General features: G+C 47.7%; 2 protein-coding genes across 3 annotated transcripts in view; one reads left to right on the plus strand and one right to left on the minus strand.

The window, feature by feature from the left end:
• The first annotated feature begins 498 nt into the window (after positions 1 to 498).
• AVPR1B (arginine vasopressin receptor 1B) lies at positions 499 to 6,016 on the plus strand. The gene is made up of 2 exons (XM_034769071.1): positions 499 to 1,498; positions 5,672 to 6,016. Exons 1-2 carry the CDS (start codon positions 589 to 591, stop codon positions 5,977 to 5,979), a joined length of 1,218 nt encoding a protein of 405 aa, XP_034624962.1. The 5' UTR covers positions 499 to 588; the 3' UTR covers positions 5,980 to 6,016.
• Positions 6,017 to 16,119: 10,103 nt separating this feature from the next.
• Positions 16,120 to 19,674, minus strand: part of RHEX (regulator of hemoglobinization and erythroid cell expansion) — a 28,653-nt gene continuing 25,098 nt past the window's right edge. For both annotated transcript variants that reach the window (XM_034767151.1, XM_034767152.1), the window contains 2 exons: positions 18,187 to 18,248; positions 16,120 to 16,877 (listed from right to left, as the gene is read on the minus strand). In XM_034767151.1, coding sequence (XP_034623042.1) covers positions 16,671 to 16,877; positions 18,187 to 18,248 — 269 coding nt within the window. In that variant the 3' untranslated portion in view covers positions 16,120 to 16,670. The remainder of the gene's footprint in view (positions 16,878 to 18,186; positions 18,249 to 19,674) is intronic.

Below are 19,674 nucleotides of genomic sequence, written 5' to 3' on the forward strand. Positions count from 1 at the left end.
CTGGCTTCTTTCAAGTTACCCTCTGGATGAAAAATCCAATAGATGGAGCATCTCTAAGGTGCTTCTTATTTATTTTTATTGCATTTTTAAAAAACAAGAAAGTAAGTTTTTTTTTCTTTCTGAAACTTAACGACAGGGGAGAAGGGGGTAGGGGGGATTTGGGAGCTGACCAGCCCGGGCTGAAAGGAGATTTGGAGTTGGCTAGCGCAAGAGGGAGAAGAGGGATTTAGGAGCTTTCCAGGGGGATATTGCATCAAATTACTCAAGAAGAAGGTTTGAAATTGACCTGCCTAACAGGAGAGAAGATTTGCCATCAGTTAGTTGAGGACTTGTCTGAAACCAAGAGAGAGAGAGAGAGAGAAAGAGAGAGGATTCACTCAGGGGTGGGGAAAGCAACAGGGGAAATGCCCAGCTCCAGGATCTGGGGGTGAGGAAATGGAACCGCTCCAGCTCAGCTCGCTAGAGGGTTTCAATTTAAACACGCCACTTTGAAAAAGAAGTTTGCTGGTTCCACGGTTGTCTCCAGCCCCAGCAGCTCTCTTCCCCCCTTGCCAGCCGGCCGCCGCCTCCCACCCAGCTCTCCCAGCAATGGAGCCGGATTGGGAAAGGAACAGCACTCCCTGCAGCGACCCTGGGGACGTCCTGACCCAGGTGGGGGATCTCAACTGGACTCTCTTCCACACCCGGGACGAGGAGCTAGCCCGGGCCGAGATTGGGGTGCTGGCCACCATCCTGGCAGTTGCCGCCGTGGGCAACCTGGGGGTGCTGCTGGCCATGTACCGGCTGAGGAAGAAGATGAGCAGGATGCACCTCTTCATCCTGCACTTGGGGCTGACCGACCTGGGGGTGGCGCTTTTCCAGGTGCTGCCCCAGATGATCTGGGAGGTGACCTACCGCTTCCTGGGGCCCGACCTGCTCTGCAGGGCCGTCAAGTACCTGCAGGTGCTAAGCATGTTCGCCTCCACCTACATGCTCATCATGATGACTCTGGACCGCTACATGGCCGTGTGCCACCCGCTGCGCACCCTGCAACAGCCAGGCAGGCAGGCCTACCTGATGATCGGGGCCACCTGGGTGTTCAGTGGCCTGCTCAGCCTGCCCCAGGTCTTCATCTTCTCATTGCAGGAGGTGCACCAGGGCTCCGGGGTGCTGGACTGCTGGGCTGACTTCAGGTACCCCTGGGGAGCCCGGGCGTACATCACCTGGACCACGTTGTGTGTCTTCGTCCTGCCCGTGGTCATCCTCACCATCTGCTACAGCCTCATCTGCCACGAGATCTGCAAGAACCTCCGGGGCAAGACGCAGAGCGGAGCAGAGATGGGAGCGGGGTGCCCCTGCAGCCAGGCCTCCCGGGTGAGCAGCGTGCGCACCATCTCCAGGGCCAAGATCCGCACGGTGAAGATGACCTTTGTCATCGTGCTGGCCTATGTCGCCTGCTGGGCACCCTTCTTCAGCGTGCAGATGTGGTCGGTGTGGGACGAGAACGCCCCCGATGACGGTGAGTGATGGGGGGCAGGGGGAGAGCCGGGCTGCAGCGCAGGGGCACCGCATACAGCTTGCCAGCTGCAGCCACCCCCAGTCCGGGGTACATGGGCATCCAGGGCAGCTATTGGCTTCTAAAGCGTGACCCCTGGCCCCAACACAGGTACGTACACACACAAAACACGCTCACACCAAACATGCAGCACACACAGAAACAACACACTCATGCAGAATACAACATATACATCCTCAGAACACACAAACAGCACACATATGCATCCAGAATACAATATACACACACAACACACTCACGCAGAACACACAGAGAATACACACACAGCACACCACAACTAAGATACACTCACATACTCAACCCTCCAATATGCAAAAACATTTTGTTCGCACACAAATGATAAACACAGCAAAAAGATAATCCCTCTGTTGGTTTGTGATTATTTACACATTCTACACACACACACACACACACACACACAAAGACACAGTCTATGCGCACACACACACACACACACACACATTAAATGCACACCCAGTCACAAAGATATACTCACATATTCACTCACAAAGCTATATATACTCTTCCATACACAGACACATTCATTCAACAAAGGTACATAGTCACACCCACATAGACAGACCCACACATACTCACAAAGACTGAGCAGCACACATTTTTACAAAATAAAACAGATGTCTGTCTGTCTGTCTCACACACACACAGTAATTATCATTCATCTCCCTTTAGCTTAGAACGAGCAGTATGCAGGTGTGTATTGTGTGTCTCTGAGTGGCTACAGATACCTAGAATAGTGCTTCTCAACCTTTCAGTCTGAGACACAAAAATTGGCTTGAAAATTGTCCCACTGTCGTTAGAGTTGGTATGGCAACACCCATTTTTTCATGTTCTCTGTGTATATATATCTCCCTTCTGTATTTTCTATTACATGCATCCGATGAAGTGGGTTTTAGCCGATGAAAGCTTATGCCCAAATAAATTTGTTTGTCTCTAAGCTTCCACAAGTACTCCTGGTTCATTCCACTATTCACTGTGGTACAGATTATTTCCAAACTGATCAGAGACGCATTTCCAACAAACCACCATTTTTTGTAATCAATAAAAATGCTGGTTTTTTATGTTAAAATGTTACCAATGTCACACCGCAAAATGCATTTAACAGAATCCCGGTGCAAAGTGCTAACATGTTATCCCTGATGCAAAATCGGCTGGCAATACTTTGCTTTCTCTGTTCTTGCTTCAGAGCTTTGCCGCACTTCGGCTCGACTAGTTCTTCAGACATTAGCAGTTTTTCTGTGTTGCTTTCATCACAGTCATGGCAAAGGGTGACATTTTGCAAAGATATATAGATGCCAAAGGCAGCACCATTTTTAGGAGGAGATCATTAGAAGCATGTATGAGATTTTATTTATTTCTTAAAGATTCCGATCCAAGGCTCTAGATGCCCTAACATAATTAATCATACAACAAATACAATTAAATTAAACCCAATGGGACTTGTGCTCCTAAATCCTCTAGGTGCTTTTGCAGATCTCCCCCTTACAGCCTCACACCTTATATCTGGATATTCAGTAAGGGTGAAATGCAGCCCCTGGGCAAAGGGACAGCACAAAACCCCATAACCTACCTCTAAAGGCTGAAGAGGGACTTAAGTAGTGTCTAAGCCTGAGCAGAGAGCCAGCACAAGGGTGAATTTCACCCTTAAGGCATAGAGCCACCGCTGTCACAGTGTCTTGAGTTTGAAATTCAGTTCCCATTGAGCAGTCAGTCCAAACTCCAATCACCATCTCTAGCTATTTAATGTTCAGAGAAATAGAATTAACAACTGCTTCACCGGAAGCAGTTCTCACCTAGTCATACTTATTAAAGTCTTTCATTTCAGACACTGGAGCAGAAGACGAGAATGTAATCTTCCTACATGCCTAACAACAACACTGCCTTTCACAGGGTCATTAGGATTTCAGCCTCTAAATGAAAGCTTTGACAAAGTTCAAATGAGACTATTTACATTGTCTTCTAGTCTACCCTCTTCATCCCAAATTGTGTTTTCTCAGACTTTGTCTATCGTGTGAATCAGATCCCTGTAGTGACAAATAAATCCTATTGAATATATCAACTCTCAGTCGGCAATGCTGGATTACACAGCCACTCAGGGTCAGAAAACAGTGGGTCAGATGCTGATCTTTCCTACAAGGTCATAAATCCAGAATAACTCCACTGGACATTAATGGAATTACTCCAAATTTATTCTGGTGTAAGTGATACCAGAATCCGGTCCAGTTTCTGCACAACGTTCCCTTCAAGAAATAAAAACATCCTGGGCCAGATTCGGATTTACGCGAAGGCCCCTTTACTCCGCTCTGACAGGGGGGTAAAGCTAATCCATGCCCACGTTAAGGCTCCTTTATACTGCTAGAGCGGTGTAAAAGGGACCTTAATGTAAATAAAAGTCAGAGCCTTCGAGTTCAAGCCGCTGTTTAAAACTTTTTATTAGAATAGCCACTGTACAATGATATAGACAAGCCGCCACTAGGTGACTTTAGATAAACCTAGGTAGAAAAGAAGTTGCTGGTGTTCAGCTCCTATCTCCTCACAAAGTCCGTAGGAAAATCTTTGACAAGGCCCTTGAGCTGATAAAATATACCCGTGTCACAGCAGCTGGTAAGTTGCACCTTAGGAGATTTTCCTCTGTGCTGCAAGAGCCTTTCTATGTACGCTGCAACAAGCTCCCTCTATACGCTTGAGCCAAAGCCCATTGAAGTCAGTGGGAGCTTTTCTGCTCACTTCGGGGGTCTTGGAAAGCTTTGATCCTAGCAACATGGTCACTCCCCAGGCCCTGACAATAGCTGCTTGCACCATCAGTCTGGACAGAATAACACCGTTCCCACTGAGCTCCGGACACCCTTACACACGCTGGGTGGCACTTGACTCACGGAGCGGTCCATAGACTTCAACGGGATTGTCTGAAGAGTGGAATACGTCTCATGAGTCAGGGTGCTGGAATCTGGCCCTGCATGTTAAACAAATAATGGAGAAGGCTAAGCATTTGCTCGCCCGGCGTATTTGTAGAGAAAAGTCTGCAGAGCCAAGTCACTGCTGTTATTAGAAATCCAGCCAAGCCCAGGACTTCTGCCCCTCCAGCCGCATGCATAGACGCCTCAAAATGCAGTGCCTTGTGCAATCCCAACTGAGTGGAGAAGATGCACATCAGGAGCAGCTCCATTGTTTTGGCATGTTACAAGGCTGTGGGAGAGCGGGGAGGATTTTAACTGTGTCCACTGTTATGATTTCAGTGACCTCCATAATGGACAGCAGGATAAAGCTTCTTATCTATTTGCTGGGGCTGTGTAGCCCGAGCAGGTCTTTAATATACAGCATTGGATGGCGTTCAGGCTTTTGCCGACACAGGGGCAGACTTTTGAAAAGGGGCCTTCTGATTGCTGAGATCAGATCACCTCCTCAAAGTGTGCGGGGAGGCTCCTGGGAGGGGACGGATGGGGTGTTTGCAGGTGTCTGTGACAATTGTTTAAATGTAGGATGTCATAAGCCACTCTCTGGTTACATAACACACACACAATGGCTTTGGGAAATTGTTTCAGCCAGTAAATGGAAAGCCAGGCACCAGCTAGCTCCTGTCTCAATATTTACAGGCTCCTGATGGTTCCACAGGCATGTCTCTTCCCTCTTCTGACATGGAACGGAGCTCTTTGCACTCACTTGTGTCTGGAAGTTAGGCACCCAAATAGGATGGACACGCCACACACTGCCAGATCACACCACACATGTGGGTTGACTAACAGCCTCAACCCGCACAGGTGCAGGCTATCCCCGCAGAGTCCTGGTGGGGGCAGTGTTCTCCTGTAATGTGGATGGATGTTCTTATTTGTTTGCCAGTCACACCTGCCCAGCTGAGCTTAGAGCCCCACTGTGCAGGGTGCTGCACAAACACACAGTCTCTGCCCCATAGAGCTGATCGTTTAAATAAAAGAGGCAAACAAGACAAAGAGGGGAAGGGACGTGATTTGCCCAACAAATCAGTGTCAGAAGCAGGAATAGAACCTACATCGCAGGCCAATGCCTTGTCCACTTGGCCATGCTGCTTCTGTCAATACACCGCTGGAGAATTAATAGGTGTTTTTAACATGTTCTTTGCAGAGTCCACCAACGTGGCATTCACCATCACCATGCTGCTGGCCAGCCTCAGCAGCTGCTGCAACCCCTGGATTTACATGTTCTTCAGTGGGCACCTCCTGCACGACATCCTGTGGTACGTCTCCTGCTGCGGGAGCTTCCGGCCTGGCCTCAAGAGGCAAAACTCCAACGGGAGCCTCTGCAGCAGGAAAACCACCATCCTGACTCAGAGCCACCAAACCGACACCCCTGGGATCCAGCTGCAGCAGGGCGACTTGAAAGATTTCTACCAGTCCTACGAGGACACGGTGACGGAGTCAGGTGTGCTCTAGAACTGCTGCTCGCGCCAGCCGCCATTGCAGGATGCACAGCTCTGTGCCGTCAGGCGATCTTCGCCGCTTGCCTGTCACTCAGAACTTTGAATGGACGTGGGACTAGAGGACACACATGATGCCTCCTGGGTGGGGTGGAGGACTGGGGAAGGGCAGTCTCTGTGCATCGGGCAGAATTTTATTCTGCAGGAACCTGTGTGTTTAACCCGGCAAGCACCACAGTGTCTCTCTTGTCCTTATGTGCTTTGCTACTGTGCAGAAGCAGCATCTCTTTCACTCTCTTTCCCATGCACAAAGGAAATCAGGTCTGGTCCCCCTTCCACCTGCCCTTGAAACACCAGGAGAAGCAGTCTAGTGAAAAGATATGGTCAGTGTGCCTCTGAAATAACAGGGCTCCCCCTCCCCACCTTCACGGCTGTTCTCCCTAGAAGTGGGTATACAAACAAGCATCACTGAAGCTTTTACAGGGCCTTACTGAAGCAAAGCTTCCATTGAAGTCTTGGGGGCCTGATTCTCACTGACACCGATGTCTGGCAGGAGTCAGCCCACTGATGTCAATGGGGTTCCCCCCGCGGACAGTGAGAGGCGAATCAGGCCTATAGACTACCATGGACGCTTTGTCTGAGTAAAGCAGCATTTGGTGCACTGCTCTGAAGGGTCCCTGACACTGAGATGTACATTCACAGATCAGTGCAGGAACATATTACAAACCAGCCCCCTGCCCTGAGGGCATGGCAGTCCGACGCTGGGAGGGGCCACAGTTCAGATCCACATGGGTGGGCCCATATGCCTGCTGGGTTCTGAGTGCAGGATCAATCCAAGGCAACAAGTCTATTCTTGCGCCATTCAATTCAACAGCCAGACGCCCCTTTGCTATAATAGGAGCAGGAGCAGGCTCTCAGGGCCAAGCCCGGCTGTCAATTACACTACTGTCAATCCAGAGTAACTCGCCAGGTGTCCATGGGATGGTTCCACGTTTCTTTTAAATAAGATGTCAAATAAAGTTGCTGTAAAGTGACCGGCGCTATTAGCAAGAGGCAGCTCAGCTAAGCCTGCCTGAAAGTTCATTAAAAATAATTACGCAGCCTATGGACATGGTTCGCTCAGAGAGAAGAAAATTCAGCTCCTCCAGGTCAAAATGTACCTTTTACAATGTGTTAGCCGCTCACTCTGTTAATAGCTGTGTGCGACGCTGCCCTCTGCTGCAATGCAGGTATAAAGAGTTCCCTCTGCAGACTAACTCCCTTGAGGTCACTGGAGTTTTATTAATTATTGTTATTTATATTATGGTAGCACCCAGGAACCCCAGCCATGGACCAGGACCACTTGGTGCTAGGCGCTGTACAAACACAGAACAAGAAGACAGGCCCTGCCCCACAGCACTTTATCTACTGCTGTAAAAACATTGTAAGCGAGCAGGGAGTCAAGCGAAGCGTTTAGGAGCCTGATTCACTGTTACTTTGCCCCTTGTGCAGCCATTTACCCCCGTGCAAAGGGTGTGTAAAATGCCACCAGATCAGAATGGTGCCATTTCACAGTGACACTGCACTGGTATGAATGACGGCACAAGAGGCAGGATAATAGAGAATCGGGCCTGGTGAGTTCTCTCCCTGTGCACGCTCTTCTGGTGAATTTGTTCTTTGTATGTAATTGATGGCTGCAGAGCTTTATCGCCTGGCACCTAATTTGGCTGGAACCCTGGATGGGTCTATCGGGGTCTGCAAAGCACAGGGGTGTATGTGTGCCATCTATTGACGGGTTGTTTTAGGGCAGATCCCATCGACAGCCCTCCTTGCTTTTTTTTTTTTTTTTTGTACCGTTCCACAAGCTCAAAGCAAATGGCAGTTTTGCTGTGGTCAAGTAGCTGATGCCCAGATCTTAGGTAATCTTCATTATCCCTTTAAATTCTGTAAACCCGTTTCTCCTGGTTTTTAGCAACTTTAGGCACCTATCAGGGATGGTGTAGATAATACTGAGTCCTGCCTTGAGTGCAGGGGACTGGATTAGATGACCTCTCGAAATCCTTTCCAGTCCTATGATTCTATTATTCTATTTCTCAGACTCTCAAAAAACCCAAACAAACCAAACCAAACAAACCACCAACAATCCATCATGTCTTTTCCAAGAGGGGACAACTCAGAATGACAGGGTCATGAAAACAACATCCTGTTCCCTGTGCCACAAGGTGCAAGGTTACCTGATGCACGTGATACCTGTATGTGGCCACAAGTTATTACATAGCCACAGCTGGCCTGTGAAATTATCATCAGTGGGTTTGCAGTGTTGTTGTGGCCATGGTCCCAGGATATGAGAAAAGGGGGATGGGGTAATATCTTCTGTTGGACCAACTTCTGTTGGTGAAAGAGACAAGCTGTCGAGCTCCACAGATCTCGTCTTTGGGATCCCTTGGTGGGAAAGTAGTGGCCCTCCCTGCAGAAAGAAAGGGTTCCCTCTTTCCACCCTGCAAAGGTTAGTTTCGTTTTGAGGTGCAGTTTGCCTTAGTGCTTAGAGTAAACCTGCCTTGTAGAGACCTTTGGCTGAGCTCAATAGTTCACATGCTCATCCTGCGCCTTTGCTGTGTAACTTCCCAAAGGTACTTTGCTGCTGTAGGAAGCACCGGTCATGGTTCCCGAGAGGGACCTCTTTCCTCTGAGTCTGCACAAGCCCCGGCCCATCTGCCACACAGGATGCTGTCCTGTTAAGAGATGTAGTTGTTCATGTTCTGGGGTCCTGAACACTTGTGATCCTTAAAGGGCTAGGTGGAGGAGTCCTGGCTAAATTCCAACTAATCTAGACAGATCCGGCCTCCCTAAATGCATTGTGCCATTTCAGCTGGATTCAGCGTTCTTATTTCTTGGCCTAGGCTGTTGTGCGGTGGTGCTGTGCGCTATTAAACAGCTGCTGCATTTCATCTCAGAGGTGGCTGCATCCCAGTGGCTGATGAAGAGGAAACTGTACTATGCATAGGTTGTACATCAGTTAGTTAAGCTCGCAAAGGGCTTGAAATGGCCCATGCAAAGCTCGTAGAGTGCTCTGGGGTGCTACGGTGGGGACTGTCAAAAGGACAGAAGGACAGTTCAGGGGTTAGGGTGCTAGCCTAGGACTACCTGGGGTCTCTGCCACAGGCTTCGGCAAGTCATTCAGGATCAGACCCTCAGAGGGTACCTAGGCACTCAACTCCCATTGATTTCAGTGAGAGTTAGAACCTTAGCCTCTCTGTAAAAAAATAGGGGACAATAACACTGCCTACTATACAGGGGCATTGTGTGGCTAAATACATTAAAGATTGGGAAGCGCACTGATATTACAGTCCTAGGGGCCATATACAGACCCTAGATAGATATCCCACACCCATTGAGTTAGGCACATCATTCCCTTAGGCTCTGTTGAAAACTCCAGCCTACATATAGAAAATGCCAGATTACATTACGCTTCTGCGGTGACCTCTCCCTGCGTTGCCTTGACTTCAAATCACGTCTCTCCCCTTTTGCCAGCTCTTCTAGAAAGAAAACCAACAAATCCATCTCTCTTTTTGACATCTACCCTTTTAATTCTGTAGCCCCATTTCTCCTTAGCCTTAACATCATTTCCCAGTCTCCAAACCGATCCGTCATGTCTTTTCCTACAGGGGACAACTCAGAACAACAAGATCATGAAGACAAAAAAAACCAAAAACCCTCTGAACTCACAAATTGATAAGTCTCAAAACCCTTCATTTAAAAAAATAAATAAATCCCAAGTTTGACTCTGTTTGAAATGTACTGGGGGCTGCTGGCAGTTCCTTTGCTGTGACTGCAACTGCTGCCAGCCGCTAGGTTAGACAGTGCACATCATCGTAGGAAATAGAACCCTACTGTGTCACAAAGGGACCCACGTCTTCGAAAGCTTTTATTGTTATCGCTTTATTTCTTGCCACATTCTAAGTGGCACAGAATCGAAGAGATGGCAACATGCCGCATTTTCAGCAGTCACTTGCTAACCAATAGGTTTTCCGTGAGCATTTGGTATTTATTCCTTACGTGTTACTCAAGGCAACTGTGTTACGTGGCAGACAGAGCCCTAGTGTGGTGTTATTTAGGCCTCTATTCAGCAGAGCATTTAACTACATTCACACATTCACCAAAGAACAGGTTTATCTTCTGAAGTTAAGCATGTGCTTAGGGGCTTTGCTACTAGGATGCTAGCACCTTCTTAAAGTTAAGGCTCTGCTTAACTGCTGGGCTGAATCAGGGCCTTCCTGCAGAGCATCACCTGGGGAAAAGCAAGTCCTGCCCCTTCCGGGTACATCTCCCAGCCCTGGTGGAGAGAATCAGGCTAGTGGGGTGCACACTAGTTCTCAGTGTAAAGCGGAATAGACAGAGCTTTAAAGGTGCGGCTTGGGTTTGTCTGTATCTTTAATAAACGCGTAAAAGGACTTGTAATGGTGTGTTTGCCATGATACTAAGCAGACTGAGCATATCAGACCCCAAATCTTGTTTGAAACTGTTTAATGCAGGGCAGTGACTGGGTTGTATCAATACCGCTGGCCTTTCTAAATGAATACAAGGCCCCTCTTCAAACTATCAACCACCATCAGCTCAAGCCCTCGCTTAGGGTGACCAGATGTCCCGATTTTATAGGGACAGTCCCAATATTTGGGGCTTTTTCTTATATAGGCTCCTATTACCCCCCACCCTCTGTCCCGATTTTTCACACTCACTCTCTGGTCACCCTACCCTCGCTCAGAATTTCAGAGATCACGAAATACCTCCCCTGGAAGCCTTTGACAGGCAATACTTCCCCACTCGAAAGCCCTGAGTCTGGGAATGAAACAAGGAAAACTTCACTGGGGGAAAGAGAACACAGCATCAATCCAGGAAAACACAGGAGCAATATAGTTCAATGATATATATGCGAAGTCAAACACTCTCCCACAGTGACCTGGGCAGTAGTCTACTAACCCCACCTGCTGGTGTAAATGCCCTACAGGCAGGGCCGGCGTTTTCACTAGCCGACCCTAGACGGTCGCCTAGGGCGGCAGGATTTGGGGGGCGGCATTTTGCCGCCCTTGGCGGAAATTCGGCGGCGGGGGGTCCTTCTGCTCCGGTCTTCGGCGGAAATTCGGCGGCGGGTCCTTCACTCGCTCCGGGACCCGCCGCCGAAGTGCCCCAAAGACGCGGAGCGGAAGGACCCCCACCGCTGAATGCTCAGAGGAGGAGCGCTGCTGCCTAGGGCGGCAAAACCCCTGCGCCGCTCCTGCCTACAGGCCAATAGCCTTTGCTACATCCCAGCAGCTCTCAAACTTTTGTACTGGTGACCCCTTTCACATAGCAAGTCTCTGAGTGCGACCCCCCCCTTATAAATTAAAAACACTTTTTTATATATCTAACACCATTATAAATGCTGGAGGCAAAGCGGGATTTGGGGTGAAGGTTGACAGCTCATGACCCCCCCATGAAATAACCTCGTGACCCTCTGAGGGGTCCCGACCCCCCAGATTGAGAACCCCTGCTATATCCCTTCCCCATCTGTTAAACACAGCTTGGAGTCAGTGAGGTGGGTCACAGTTTCAGAGTCTCAAGGGGACACTTGAGCAGAATTGTTCCAGCCCCCTGGAAAATGTTGCTTGGTTCTGTCCTAAGGCTCTATTACCTAAGATGTAATGACTTCAGCTTTATTTAGCTGTGCTGAGGTCCTCTGCAGCTTCAGAAAAGAGCCCTCGCTGCATTGCACCCCGCAGAAAAGCGAGCCATGGCTCTTGTCTTACCATAAAGTCCTCTCAACAACACATGATCCCCAGGAAAGGAAAATCAAGAGGACACGGAATCCTCAAACAAAGTCCTTGAAACAAATTAAGAACCGTTTTCACCTGGATCTTCTTTTAAGCCAGTTCCATTACCTAACCAGTTCTGAGCTTGCCGCTCCCCAAGTGTCACTGGAGGAATTCTGGCTAGAAAGCTTATGCAAAAGAAGATGTCTGTAGTTCCACTTCCCCCTGTTCACAAATAAACGAGTCAGAGATTTCCTCCCCCTCTGGAGCTTCTCTCCAGCTGGAGTTCTGGATAAATCGCTTATACAAATACAGCAGCTCGCTGGCTGTTCTGCTTGCTGTTTGCCAACAGGTGGGAGTAGAATGCTCCTTACCCTCACCAGCTTCAGGCCACCGGGTTTACATAGACTTTAGATTATCCTTCTTATTGATTTCCTACTTACTCCCGGCATTTCGTGTGCACTCAACATTCCCATGAGCTTCTCTGGTGCATATCCTTACAAAACTGATCCCTTAGTTTCCTGGGCACTGCACCTTTACATTTCTAAGCATGCTGCTTGTCTGCAGGAACCCAGCTGTTTTCTTCTCAGAGCTGCTGCAGCCTGTTACAGCCAAGAGCCCTACATGCTGCGCTCTCTGCTGGGGCCTTTTCTTGGTGTTCTTTCTTGTTGCTTTTTTTCCTTCCTCTAAAACAAAAGCCATTTTCAGCTGAGAGCCAGGTCCTCTGCTGGTATAAATCAGCATAGTTCCATTGAAGTTAATGGAATTATCCCAAATTTTCACCAACAGAGGATCTGGTCCCAGAAGCCTATGGCTGTTCTTGGAGTCTAGAAAAACACAAGGGGTCTGATTCTCCTTGACACAAAGGCCGCTTTGCATCACTCTGTCAGCGTAAAGAGGCTTTAAAATGAGCGTGAATTTACTCACCCTGCAAGACCCCTTTCCTCTGCCTGAACAAGCAGTACTGCCACCCCCAAATGTTCCAAGAGCATGAGTCCGCTCCCCCAAATCATGAGACTTTGAAAATAAATAAAGGATGGAACCTTTTTCTTTGCTGGTTTCTGCATCTTTAGGTTACACTTCGTTCCCATTTTCAAGCGTCCCTCCGCAACCACGAGGGCTAGAAATTTACTTTTTGAAATGAAAGGGTGGCCTAGCGACTAGAGCACTGGTCAGGAATTCAGGAGACTGGGGTTCTAAGCTTGGATATTAGACCTGTTTGGCTGGGTGACCATGGGCAAGTCACACCCTATCCCTGTGCCCCAGCTTCCCCATCTGTAAAATGAGGACAATGAAGGATACTAATGTTCTTTATAAAGCGCTTTGAGATCTCCTGATGAAAAGCACTAGGTATTAATACTAGTCTCAGAAAACACCATGGTTCCAGCAGCTGGAGCTTTAAGAAAAATCACTAAAAATTGTGAGATTTGTGATAAAAATCACAAGAGCTGGCAACACCGTGTAACTGAAGACCAAGACTTTTGGGTGCTAAAGCAATAGAGGATCGATCTAGTGAGTACACAGCCACGGCTCCTTTGCAGTCAGTAGCTCAGATAGGAGGGTGATATGCTTTGAGCGGGGAATAAATGGCAGGTGCAGATGCATCTTGAACAAAACTTCTGCTTTCATATAAAGCAATAGGATGAGGGAGCAGAGCTTCTACTTGGACGTAGCGATGCAGATGCTTCTAAAAGCCACTGATTTCAGAAGTCTCTCATGTGCTTTATGTTTCTAATTTGACTTGACAGAAAAAAGACCTGGGCGACTTTGAATCAAAATACATTTCACATTGCAGCTGTAGACGCCATCATGGCCAGTTCTCATTGCATGCCAAGCGAATGGCACAGCTCCCATGGACTTGAACGGGAACAGGAGGAGGACTTGGGAAATCACTACAAAATCAGCTCATTGGTTTGTGCAGCAGGCAAATGAATATAAGCCACTTGCTGGCAGCCTTGCTCAGTCCCTGGAGAGCTCAGAGATGCTGCTGCAGATACAAGTTCCCTTTGATGAAGCGTGTCTTGATTATTAATGTACTTCTGCAAAATCAATTGGCCGAACAACCACTATGGGCAGGAAGTTAGAGAGAGGCTTAACCTGGGAGGCTCAGTTACAGCCCCACCTAACATGCCAGTGTTCTGGCTTAGGCCCATACGCAATAGGCCTGATCCTGTGAGGTGCTAAGTACCCTGGACTCCTATTCAAGTTAACAGGAGTTGCGGGTGTTTGGCACTTTGTAGGGGAGGTGTAGCCCCACAGGAGCAGGACCGATGTTACCAGCCTGGAACTGCTTTCATTACTTGGCATCATCCCAGTGCAGCACAAAGTCTCTGCACTACTTTAAACTTAAGCGGCACTTAAATCACGCATAGACCTTGCCTCTTGAAGTTCATATATTGACATTGAAATTGACTATAATGCATAGGGAAATCTATTACACACAGAAACCAACAGCCTGATTCTCCACTGCCTTGCACCTGCTGTTGTCACGTATGCTTTGCACTGGTATAAGTGACTACACAATCTATAGGGGAATGGTCATTCAGGCCCCAAGCGTTTGCCATACCAGATCAAAGCATAGGTCCAGCAAATCCCTCACCCTGCATCTGGCAGGGGCCAGCGCCCTACAAAACAGCACACCAAAGCCAGCTGCCTGCAGGGAAGCCGAGTGATAGGATTCTGTGTGTTCAAGTGCATTTTGTGCCCACGGACTGTCAAGCGTGTTATTAAATCCTGGCTCTGATATTACTCCTGACATTTCAGAATCAGGGCCCCTCTGCTCAGAAAGGTAATTGCGAGACAGTCTGGGATCAAAGCTGCAGGCTGGAAATTGCTGTGAAGGCTGAGGTGGTGTTTTGGGACAGGATTAGGAAAGGCTCACAGAAAATGTAGGTGGAATTTCATTTTCATGGAGTGAGAAGGCCAGAACATTATTGCAAGACAAATAGCGCAGGACTGAACCTTAAACCCTTCCATTCTCATACTGCATCTTGAAATTTAAACTGGGGGCAGTGCGTGGAGCTTCCCTGATCATCTCTGATCCTAGGGGCTGCAGGGGTATGCCGGTCTCTTCCAGGAGCTGTGCGGAGTCGACCAGATTTTTAACAGCCTGTGAATCCCAGCTTCCCCCCGCAGCGGGGCAAGCCGGTGCTCGCGGCTCTAGCCCCACGGGGGCGGAGGGGCGAGGCCCGGGGTTTCTGGCCCATAGTGCAGAGACTTGCCATGGCCTGGATGAAATGAAGCAGCGGCCTGCGGGCTGTAGGTTCCCCACCCCTGATCTAGCTGGTTGTTACATGCAAATTAAGTATTGTATAGTTCACAAGGGATCTCTTCTCACCAGTCTGAACTGACTGATAATGAAGGATTGGAAAAACTTCAAAGGGAGAAAAATAACAGCAAGAAGCAAATAAGGGTGTGGGGGGAGAACCCTCTCAAGATGCATATCTAAGGTTTGCTGTAGTACAGCGGGGTAGGGGGAGCCAAAGAAGTAATTGGACAGCAAGTTTGCTTCATGAAAGAGGGGTTGCCCAGGTTTGGCAGAGAATGTTAGGTTAGATAAGCTTCTTTGGACAGGAGAATAATTTGCATGCAGTGTTGTTGTAGCCATGTCGGCCCCAGGATATTAGAGACAAGGTGGGGAAGGAAATAAGAGATATTACCAAGAGGATAGTTTGTTAGTTAAGTTCAGTGTCCAGGAAGTGCGTTATGATTTTGTTTTATACATAACCATTTGTTTCCAACAGTCTGACGCATGGTCATTTGAATGTCTGCTCTTTGATCATCAACTTATTCTTGTTTTCACCACCACAATACCTTGGTGCTCTGGTGTTAACTGAGGATCACCACTTTGCTTAAGGCTTACAAGCTGGTGTGTGCTGTTCCAAAAGGAACAGCAGCCTTCTCCCTGTGGGAGGGCCTTCTCCTTCAGTGGTAAGGGGCTGGACTCTGCAGGGATACGCCGAGGACGCAGGGGCTGGTGTGTGCCTATCACTACCTATACAGAGACTGCGAGGCCTGTGGAGGCCTGGAAGGTAGCACTTGTGCTGCAAGCTAGTGGTTGCAGGGAACTGTTCCACAGCAGACATAGAAAAGACTCTCTCACACACCCGACAAGTGGTGGAGAGGTGCTTCACAACCCCGGGTACCCCTGACGAACATGACTGTCCTCAGCTAAAGAACGTCGCAGGCAAATCATCTTCAGAAAAGCGAGCCCCTGCCTTGTGGCTGGGTCTGATTGCCTGCAGAAGTGCCCAGGGAACTGTCACTCAAACACTATGAAGAGCTTTTAAAAAAATTAAAAAAGAGGAAGGGAGAAAAAAAAAAGTCAGCGTTGGTCAAGGGAAAAGACAAAGGCGATCCAGGAAATATATTTAAACATTTAAAAAGTTGGTTTTTTTAATTAATTGACATCAAGCAAATAAAACACAAGCCCAATCAAAGGGCCAGTTCAGTTGGTGTAGGTTTTATACTAGCTGAGGATTTGGTCCCCTTTTATATTTTCTTAATTACTCTCTCCTCTAACGTGAGAACAAGGGGAAGCCAATGAAATGGAAGGGCACGTTTGTCTCTGAGAAACGGAAATGCTGTTTTTACACAAGCTGTGAATAACCAGTGGAACCCACTGCTGCATTGTATCAACACAGCCAAGAGCTTTGTAGGATTCAGAAAGGAAGAGACCTTTGTATGGATAACAAGAACATGCACAGTTACATTAGGCAGAATAAAATGTTATAAGGAATATAAAGCTTCATGCTTCAGGACATGACAGCCACTAATTGACGAGGATTAGGAGGAACATACCTATATGAACAGGTTGACAGTGATCCATGTGAAATGTGCAGAGACAGGATACAGGATACTGATTAAGGACGGATCACTGATTTGACCTGCTGTGGCAATTCTGACGTTCCTAAGGAAAACTTAGTTAATAGCATCTCAATAATCACAATTTCACTTCAGTATATTCTACGGGGTTGGAAGATACAGGGCTCGAGCAGGTCCAGAAATCCACCTTCCTTTTTTGGGGATCCACGTTGACATAGTCTGCTCCCATCTTCATGTTCTCATAGTCCCCTGCAGTGCTTGCACTGCGACCAGTAGTTTGGAAGACCAGGGATGTGTAGTTGACCCCTTCTTCTGACCGAGGACACTAGGATATGACAAATAGAAACCAGACTAGAATTCAGTCTAGTCTTCACAGCCATGATCAGCTCTGGTTCAATCATAGTGGCATGGCACACTTCAGTGGGTCCTACGATCTCTAAGCTCACTACACAAATCCCACCCGTATGTACATTTATCTATAGTCAGACACATTTGCATGCCATAGAGAACAACTGCCATTCAAATCTTAGTGATTTCACTTACTATTTTAGCAGGAAAATGAAGTAAGTTTGCTTGGGATTTTGCTGCCATGTCTGCCAGCAGTTTGATTTTGGGTCAGCAGCAGGGCCGGCTCCAGGGTTTTGGCCGCCCCAAGCAGCCAAACAAAAAAACAAAAACAAAAAAAACCCCGCGATCGCGATTGCGATCTGCGGCAGCAATTCGGCGGAAGGTCCTTTGCTCCGAGCAGGAGTGAGGGACCGTCCGCCGAATTGCCGCCGAACAGCTGGACGTGCCGCCCCTCTCTGAAGTGGCCGCCCCAAGCACCTGCTTGGTAAGCTGGTGCCTGGAGCCGGCCCTGGTCAGCAGCAACAGCTGTCAATACTGCAGATGGCACTGAGATCATGAACGTTCTCATCTCAGTGTTGCTTTTCAGTGTTTTTCTCACACACACACACACACACACACACTCCCCATCGCACATACACAAGATGGATTCAGGAGTCCTGGATCTGAGTAGCCCTAAAATGCAGGAAATATGCATGCTCTTGTTGGCACCCTCCCCACCCCAGCACCTCAGTCCTCCCCTGCTTGTTTCTCATGTTTCCTCCCCGACCAGGAAGTACTCTGCAGAAAGCACCATCATCTGAGAGCCAATGTTCTAAAGTGTAAACCTGGGGAGGACATCATCAATCAGTAGGACCAGGAAAAATTGCATGTGTGTCATCTAATCCGGCCAGCTGTACCCTCTGCAATATTCCCACTCCCATTTTATCTCTCTTCTCTTTAAGTCCTGATGCCCACACCTTTCCCTTGGCAGTCTGCTGAATGGCGCCGAAGCTGGGAGTTAGGCTGAAGTCCTGTGGGGCAGGGATTGTCTCTTACTATAGGCCAGATTTCCACGAGAGTTCAGCTCCTCTTTGTGCACCCAATAAGTGGGGAGATTTTCAGGGGAGCTCATCATGCTGGGTGCTGCTTTGAGCTCTTGGGAAATCTAGTCTCAAGTGTCTGGACAGCAGCATCTAATAACATGGGGCCTAGACCTGGTTCAGGGTATACCTTATGTCTACATTAAAAGAATAAATAATATAAATAAATAAATTAAATAAAGCACGAGGTTGGTGCAATTCCATTACCTGCCTAATGGAAGGGCTGCTGTCTGAGCTCTCAGAGCTGTCTGAGGAAGTGCCACTGTCACCTTAAAAAAAAAAAAAGTGTAAACATTTGTACCTCTAATAACTATAAGTTAGAAAATGGGCAGGGAGAAGAGATGAACGGGAAAGGGGGTTAGCAGTAGATAGAGGAGATCTCTCTCTCTCTCACATGGCATTTGTCTATGCACATGGCACTATTTCTCAAACAATAATGCACAATTCCATTTTCTTGTCTCTTGGGCGTTCCAGTCATGAGTCCAATCCTGCTATTTTAATTTCTTGGCAAAGCTCCCACTAACTTCCGGGGGGTGGGGGGAAGGGGAGGGCAGTGTTGGGCCCTTTAATTGTCAGGATGTGATTCTCATTTACACTAATGCCTCTTCACACCACCCTGGCACTATAAAGGGGCCTTAAAATGGGCATATGGCCCCTTCATATAGTTTCATAGATTCTGAGGTGAGAGGGGACTGCCTGCATAACACAGGTCATTGAACTTCCTCAAAGTCATTCCTAAACATGTATTTTAGAAAAACATCCAATCTTGATTTAGCAATGGTCAGGGATGGAGAATCCACCACGACCCCTGGTAAACTGTCTCAAGAGTTAATCTCTCTGAACGTTAAACATTCACATCTCATTTCCAGTTTGAACTTGGCTAGCTTCGGCTTCCAGCTGTTGGATCATGTTCTATCTTTCTCTGCTAGATTAAAGAGCCCATTATTAAAAATATTTGTTCTCCATGGAGATACTTATAGACTGTAATCAAACCACACCTTAAGCTTCTCTTTGTGGCGCTAAATAGATTCTGGAGTCCTGGATCTGAGTAGCCCTAAAATGCTATCACTAGAAGGCATATTTGGAGTCTATCACTAGAAGGCATATTTTCCAAACCTTTAATTATTCTCATGGCTCTTCTCTGAACTCTTTCCAATTTATCAACTTTCTTTTTGAATTTTGGGCACCAGAACGGGATACAGTATCCCAGCAGTGGTCACACCAGGGCCAAATACAGCCATAAAATAACCTCTCTACTCATACTCGAGATTTCCCCGTTTATGCATCCCAGGATCACATTAGCTCTTTTGACTGCAGCATCCAAGTGGGAGTTCATGTTCCACTGACTATCTACCACAACCCCCAAATGATTTGCACAGTCATTGCTTTCCAGGATAGAGTCCCTCATCCTTAGGCTGCCAGATGGGGTATAAAGGGGCCTTCAGGCTTGTCTACACATGGAGCTTTTCCTGATTAACTCCATGTGTGGGTGTCTTGTTCCTGTTTAAATTAACCGTATTGCTTAAGGAAGTCCCTGAATAACTCCATGCATAGAAAAGTCCTTAACAGAAATGAGAACCAGGCCCTTAATATATTCCAACTCTGCCGCATTATGGTTGATTTTAAATTGGCAATTTGAAATTTTGTTTTTCATACTGATTTTTTTAATGCCCCCTCCCAATATGTGCAGTGAAA

Source organism: Trachemys scripta, chromosome 4, assembly GCF_013100865.1.
Source record: "Trachemys scripta elegans isolate TJP31775 chromosome 4, CAS_Tse_1.0, whole genome shotgun sequence".
NCBI classification, from domain to species: domain Eukaryota; kingdom Metazoa; phylum Chordata; order Testudines; family Emydidae; genus Trachemys; species Trachemys scripta.